This window comes from Zea mays, chromosome 2 (genome assembly GCF_902167145.1).
Source record: "Zea mays cultivar B73 chromosome 2, Zm-B73-REFERENCE-NAM-5.0, whole genome shotgun sequence".
Classification (NCBI taxonomy): domain Eukaryota; kingdom Viridiplantae; phylum Streptophyta; class Magnoliopsida; order Poales; family Poaceae; genus Zea; species Zea mays.
This window is the reverse complement of record NC_050097.1, coordinates 8,096,117-8,103,049: the sequence shown is the minus strand read 5'-3', so window position 1 is coordinate 8,103,049 and position 6,933 is coordinate 8,096,117. Positions and strand designations below refer to the sequence as shown.

The 6,933-nt window shown below is 47.1% G+C and overlaps 1 protein-coding gene and 1 non-coding gene across 2 annotated transcripts; both read right to left on the bottom strand.

Moving 5' to 3' along the window:
- Positions 1–988: 988 nt before the first annotated feature.
- LOC118476588 (small nucleolar RNA U3) lies at positions 989–1,207 on the bottom strand. The gene has a single exon (XR_004856843.1). It is a non-coding gene; the product is annotated as a small nucleolar RNA U3 (small nucleolar RNA).
- A 357-nt stretch (positions 1,208–1,564) lies between these two features.
- On the bottom strand, positions 1,565–6,709 carry LOC103645896 (S-locus-specific glycoprotein BS29-2). The gene is made up of 6 exons (XM_008670619.4): positions 5,111–6,709; positions 4,336–4,449; positions 2,911–3,062; positions 2,471–2,720; positions 2,138–2,378; positions 1,565–1,991 (listed from the first exon to the last, which is right to left on the bottom strand). Exons 1-6 carry the CDS (start codon positions 6,495–6,497, stop codon positions 1,811–1,813), a joined length of 2,325 nt encoding a protein of 774 aa, XP_008668841.3. The 5' UTR covers positions 6,498–6,709; the 3' UTR covers positions 1,565–1,810.
- Between the last annotated feature and the right edge of the window lie 224 nt (positions 6,710–6,933).

The following is a 6,933-nucleotide window of genomic DNA, read 5'->3' as shown; positions in this document are numbered from 1 at the left end:
TGAACGGGTTTTTCAAAAAAAAAAACGATGCGCAAAAATCCAAAGTGAGCCTGTCAGACCCAAAAGTTTGCAACGAAACAATCAAGGTCTCTCAACTCCAACCGTAAGTCGTATCGTAACAATAAAAAATCGAGCTACAGACTGTTCCATACCAGAGAGTACGTCAAGTGCCCAGCATCATCTTTATATGCTGGCTCGTAGTTGTCTAAGCTTCCGAGTTGGCGCTATGTTTGCTAGCGTTTCGTCAGGATTCAGTTCACAGGGCTATCGTACATTATTAGCATTCTGTCTTGTAGGGTCCGCTAAGAACAAAAACGAGCAAGATATGTATGTGTGTCCCTTGTAGGGAGGGCAATGTTGAGCAGGGAAACAGTTCTGGCGGGCGGCAGGAAGCAGAACAAAAAAGGAGCCTGTCAGACAACCTATGGGCCACCCCGAGTCATTATTAGCATTCTGTCTTGGGCTGCAGCCCACACGAGTTTACCTGTGGCAACCGAAACCTGGTGTTGAGCATCGTCCGGTGGCAGCGTGCTGGTCAGCTGTTGCTGCTGCCGCAGCCCGCTTGAGGAGCTGAAACTGGAGATGTGCCTTACTGCATGGCTGTTGGCAAATATTGAGATTTGCACTGCATGCTGCAAAGAGATGCAGGATACGATGCAAACAAACTGAAGCAGAAGCACAGCAAAAAGAAAGAATACATCTGTTTGAGAGTAATGTGTGTTGTACACCTTTGCTCTATTAATGAGAAAAATCTAGCAACAGATCTGCCCCTTATTGATTGAGAGTAATGCTGACCACGAAAACAGCTGTTGCGACAGGAATGTTTTGCTCAAATTTCCTTCAAATGAAGCACAGCAAAAAGAAAGAATAAAAATTTGGTCCGCTAAGAACAAAAACGAGCAAGATATGTATGTGTGTCCCTTGTAGGGAGGGCAATGTTGAGCAGGGAAACAGTTCTGGCGGGCGGCAGGAAGCAGAACAAAAAAGGAGCCTGTCAGACAACCTATGGGCCACCCCGAGTCAAGCAAGCCTGACGGGAACGATCCTCTACAGCTTAAGGACAAAGCATCAGAGCCAATCCTAGCCGTTAATCACGCTCTGGCCCAAAGGTCATGACACATCAACCAGGCTTAAGTGCTTGCCTCCTTATTAATCAAGGATGCAACGGTACGATCCTATAGAACAGATCCTGTTCAAGTAAGGTCGTGCTGGATCACTCCTGAGCTGAGCTTTTAAGTTTACTTCTATGCGTTTGATCAAGCGAGGTGGTGCTAATCTGTTTGGCCAGCACATTGCAAACTGGGCCGCAGGCAGGTATTTACTCTCGTGTGTGGGCTTCAAGTTCAAATCGAGCCCATCGAGGCTGCATCGCCTCACCCGAGAAAAAAAAAAGACAGGGTAAGAATCATAAGATAAGCTTATTTCTTTGATGGTTATAATACCTAAGATTATCTCTAGTAAAACTGTTGATGACACTGTTTGTAAATAGAAGTTTGGAATAAGGAAACAAGATAGAGCATCTGTTGGAGATAGCGTAAGTGTTAGCCCTTAGTACCGTCATGTCTTTTCGACCAAACAAACCAAAAATGTTATTAATAACAATTATAATCAGTGTAAAACAACAGTACGAAGTATAAAACAAGTGTTATAAGCTTAGCAGCAACGCAGTGCGAGCGCGTCATCTCTTATCTAAAATCGATTGTCTCGTACACCGTCGGTCTGGAGAGATCGGCCTCCAGGAGCGTAGCCAAGGCTGCATTGCCGACGACCGTCGGCACCATGGGCTCGGCAAGCTCCGAGCAGGGGCTGCCTAGCATCTCGAACGGCCGAGGCAGTTCAGTATGGTCTTTACTTCTGAGACGAGGCTTGGCGTGTCACAGTTCTTTCGTCCGCTCAGTGTCTCCATTAAAGTGACTCCGAAGCTATACACGTCGCACTTGAGCGTCGTCTCGCCACCGTCGCTCTGAACGTACTCTGGAGCCATGTATCCACTTGGTACCATAACATTCAGGAACAGAGTGAGTTCCCAGTAAGAAGAAAAAGAAACGATGATGTAAATATTAGTACTAGATATATATAGCACTGAAGAAAGAGCGAGCTGATTCGAAGACAAGCCCACTGCGGTGATCTTTCTTACGGTGTGCCTATCCTTGTCCGAGTTCCGGTAGCTCCAGCGACGAGCAATTTTGCTGTCCCGAAGTCGGCCACCTTGGCCTGCCATCCGCCGTCCAGCAGCACATTGGCCGGCTTCAGATCCCGGTGGATCACGTTGCCGGCCGACCCTTCTCCCTCGTGGAGGTGCTTCACGCCGTCGGCGATCCCCTGAATGATCTGCAGCCTCCGGCACCAGTTCAGCAGCGCGCGTTCTCTAGGTGTTCCTGTCAGTTACAAAAACACAAGCAACATCCAGACAGCAGTTCTTCTTTTTTTTTTAAAAAAAAAACAAGGTTTTATCATGCTTTGCCAGTACCGAATATGTAGGCGTCCAAGCTCCTCCTGTGCATGTACTCGTACACCAGGATCCGTTCGCTGGCTTCGTCGCAGTAGGCAAGGAGGCGGAGCACATTCCGGTGCTGCTTGAGCCCGGACATGAGCTGCATCTCTCTCGTGAAATACCTGACGATTATGTCCGGAAGATCGCCGATCGGTTTCAGCCTCTTCACGGCAATGGTTCTCCCGGCTAGCCCGTGTAGGAGCGGATGCCCTCTGGGCAACTTGCCCTGCGTTTCAGTTTAGAGGGACATGAACAGTAAGTAAATCACTCTGGTGCTCTAACTCATAATGAGACTGGGGATTTGATCAATGCCATGCAAACTGAACATCATCGCCAGGCAGCAAGCAAGATGATTAAAATAGCTGGAGAGTTTTGCTTTGCAGCTGGAAAGATGATTAAAATAGCAGCTGACTAACCTCATATACGATGCCGAAAGTGCCTTCGCCTATCACATTCCTTGTGGAGAAATTCCTTGTTGCACTCTTGACAGTAGCCAGAGCAATGGAAGAAACAGAGGGATCTTGGGCTGTTTCAACTGCCTCCGTCATTTGAATTAACAAGTTCCGACCTAGTTCATTAGAGTTTCGTATCAGATACTCCCCTTCGTTGTAAAGTATAAGATATTTTAACTTTTTTAAGAGTTAAGACATCTCGAGTTGACTTACTAAAATTATATGACTAATTATATTTAGTTGGTACCGTAAATGTTATTGTTTTATCATGTAAACTTGGTCAAACTAGAGATACGTTTACTGCAATAATATAACGTTGGAGTGTTGGACATAGGAAGTTGTAATTTACACACTTCTATATTCACGCTAATTCGATTGTAAACATGGGGAGTAGTGATGAAAACGGTCGATAAACACTAAAATCATTATCGTTTACATATTTTTTTCGGAAATAAAATCGAAAATGGTAACTCCGGAAACGGAAACGATATCGGTATTTCGGAAACATCGGAAACGAAAGTTTGCTGCGGAAAATACACCGGTAACGGTCGAAATCTAAAATACGATCGGTAAACATATCAAACTTCACAATACAACAAAGTTGACAAAAGATCACAAAGACCACAAGTTCACAATTTACGATATAGCAAGTTCACAATATAACAAGTTCACAAGGGTCCAAAAATTTATAATATAAAAAGTTTACAAAGATCACAAATTCACAATGTAACAAGTTCACAGTATAACAAGTTCATAAAGATCACAAGTTCACATACTCAAAGTTCACAATTCACAATATCCACTCTATCTAGCTGACATGGCATGCTTACTTATGAAATATTTTTTCCTCACATAAAGAGTTTTTCACAACCTCAAAGGAAAACCAAAAACCTAGTGTGTGGAAAAGACACACTGTCGGCTCTCTATCATTATATATTACTAATACATAACATGTACATAGAAAAGAGTGGATTCGTTCGAGAGACCAAATCGTTAATCCCAACTGCCTTCCAACACCATCTATCCAAAAAAATCTTAAGGCGTCCAAAAAATACAAAAATAAGTAATCCTTATCTAGAGACGTACAGGCGATGCGAAAAATCACATGCTGGAAAATTCCGAAAAATCTAAGACACAATTCCGAAAAATTACAAGGCACAAATCTTGTAATTTCCGACAAAAACCGGTAACCGAAGGAAACAGTCGGTAAAACATCACGCCGATTCCGATACCGATTCCGATAGAAAATTCCGAAAACCGATTCCGTTTTCGAAAAATACTGTTATCGATGAATCTGATTGAAAATTTTTGAAATCAGTTTCTGAAATACCAAAAAATTCGAAACTGTTTTTATCCCTAGAGAGAGGGATAGGAGTATAGAGGTCATACGCCTTATCCGAACCGCCTGCACAGCGAAGATGGCCAGCATGATAAGGCCAATGAAACCCAATGTTGATCCAGCTGCTACGAGAACCCGCGTTTCTTTCTTTAACCTTCCAGTCCCTGGTCATGTTTGCAAAAAAAAACACCGTATAAATAGTTAGTAAATATTAAACTGCATTTTAGCCACCCCTATCTTTTTTTGATGCACTTGAATTCACCTCAGTCCATCCACTTAGAGATGTCCAAACAAGTCGGGTAGTTTGGTAGACCCGAAGCCCGACATGATTTTAGCCTGAGACGATCCTAACCCGGATTGTTGGCTATCGGGGCCGTGCTATCCGAATGATAGGGTCGTGCCTGGGCTGAAGGCGTGACCCGACGATCCTAAAATGTCTATATTACACATGATTATAAACTGTAAAACACAATAATACATATGTTTTGTCGGTTAAGTAGGTGTAAATAGGCTTTTCTAGATAGCAATTATGGTTCAAATTTTCATTTATACATGTTGTTAGCTTTTTTGCTATTTAAATATGATAGACATATTATAACCGTTGGGCTAGTGGCCGTTTCGGCACGACTAATAGCTTGACGGGTCGTGTTTGAGCCTTGCTAGAGGTCCGCGGGCCGACCAGCACGGTCCATGTACTTAACCAGTTTGGGCCCACACTATCCCCAATTCATGTCGGACCATACATCCAGTGCAGCCAAACAGCTAAATTAAATAAGGGCTTGATAAAGCAAAAAAAAAAATGAAAGTTGAGGAGTTGGTATATACCAGATGGGGGAGTAGCCTGCCGTAGGTACAGGGTCTGTCCTCCAGCCACGTAGCGTAGGTCAGTGAGGTTTTCAGGCCACATGATGCATCCAGTGCCAACATCATCGCCTCCGCCTTGCACATCTGCCGCGGCATACGCCACGCAGGAGCAGTTGGCAAGGCACCTCGCCCTGCACTCGTCCAGCGTGATGCTCGTGTCCAGCGACGAGTTGAGCGTGTCGGGCAGCTTCACTCCCGGCAAACGGACAAACCCGTCCGTGGTGCCATTGTCGCCGCAGTCCAGCGACACGTTCCGCCGGCACCCGCCAGATGAGTCTCTCCCGTCCCAGTCCGACGACGAGACGGGGACGAAGCCCTGGACACAGCTGCACGGCCACGTCGTCGACGCTGCAGTATGATTGCACACGCCAGAATGCCCGCACCTGTTGTAGTGGTCGCAGTCATCTCGCGGCCCCGTGAAGAAGTTGTCCCACCCTCGCTTGTCCAGCCACCACACGACGCGCACGGCGTCAGCCGTGTAGTTGAGGAGGACGCGGGACAGGGATGGCGGCGCGCCGGCCTTGGCGGCGTAGCTGTAGCTGACCTCGCTCGGGCTTACCGTCACCTGGAAGACGAACATGTTCGAGAACGAGTTCATCTCCGGGATGCCGCTGAACCACCGCCCGTTCCACACTCCCGTGCGGTACTTGATGGCGTCGCTCGAGTCCAGCGTCACGATCTCGGGCAGCAACCCTCGCCTGACCATCGTGTACCGGAATTCCCCCGGCGAGGGGTCGTCGGCATCACGCCACGACGTGAGTGACCACCCGCCGCCGCTCCACAGGTTGATGCCGATCTTGGCGCCAGGGAGCAAGGTGTTCGTCGGGTGGTCGAACGACTGCCACAGCTTCACGACGCCGTAGTCGTCGACTCCTCCGTCGTTCCCGTCCAGCAGGACGAGGTTGCCGGACTCGAGTAGCTTCACCGTTGGGGAAGCGGCGCCGGCGCCGGCGGTCGTGTTCGAAGACCACGCCGCCCGGCCAGAGCCGTCGAGCAGGACAAGGCTTCCCGTATCGCTGATCGCCAGCACGCCGGAAGAGTCGCCGAGAGGGTGGTCACGGTTCGCTACCCAGCATACAGCGTCGCCGCTGGAGTTGGACACCGTGAACCAGATTCCCAGGTACCTCCTTGCCGGCACTCCGCGAGAGAAGAACCCTAATGTGAACGACCCGTTAGCGGAGACCAGGGTCTCGCCATAGGTAAGGTTACTGCCCTTGCTGAGGATGTCGGATGCAGCTTGTGCGGCGGAAAAAGTTCCGAGGAAAAGCAGGATTGAAGACTGTACGAGTAGGTGGCGGTGGCTGTAACCATGGAGGTCGTGGCTTCTCATGGTGTTCGTCTTCGTCATGATTCATGAACGCTGTTAGTTTCCGCACAGGCGGTACAATAACGAACGTCTACCTTATATGTTGTCTGCCGACTGACTTGATTGGTCCTCCTCTAGTACAAACCAAATTATATGCAGTAACCCTTCCCGCTGATAATTAGAGCAACCGCTGTGTAGGGTTCTAAAGCCTTGTTTGACAGCGAGAGGAATGAAAGATGTCGGAGGGCTTCAAATCTCATCGTTATTTAAAATTAAACAAGGGCTAGTTTAGTAACTTTATTTTTCCATGACATTTTCAATTTTCACTATTTTTAGGAAAATAAAAACCTTGAGAAAAAATATAGTTCTCAAATTAGCCTTAACAAAGAGATTTTAGCCTCTTCAATCTCTTCTATTTCACTGACTCCCAAACATTTCACGAAGCTACCAAAAGATTTTCTAGGCTTGCGTGCTTGTA

Excerpts from the sequence above, each read along its gene's own strand:
- LOC103645896 (XM_008670619.4), bottom strand. The coding sequence starts at position 6,497 with ATGACGAAGACGAACACCATGAGAAGCCACGACCTCCATGGTTACAGC. Across the intron at positions 3,063-4,335 it reads GCAGGCGGTTCGGATAAGGC|GTCGGAACTTGTTAATTCAA; the intron begins GTATGACCTCTA and ends CTAATGAACTAG. Across the intron at positions 2,379-2,470 it reads CTTGGACGCCTACATATTCG|GAACACCTAGAGAACGCGCG; the intron begins GTACTGGCAAAG and ends TGTAACTGACAG.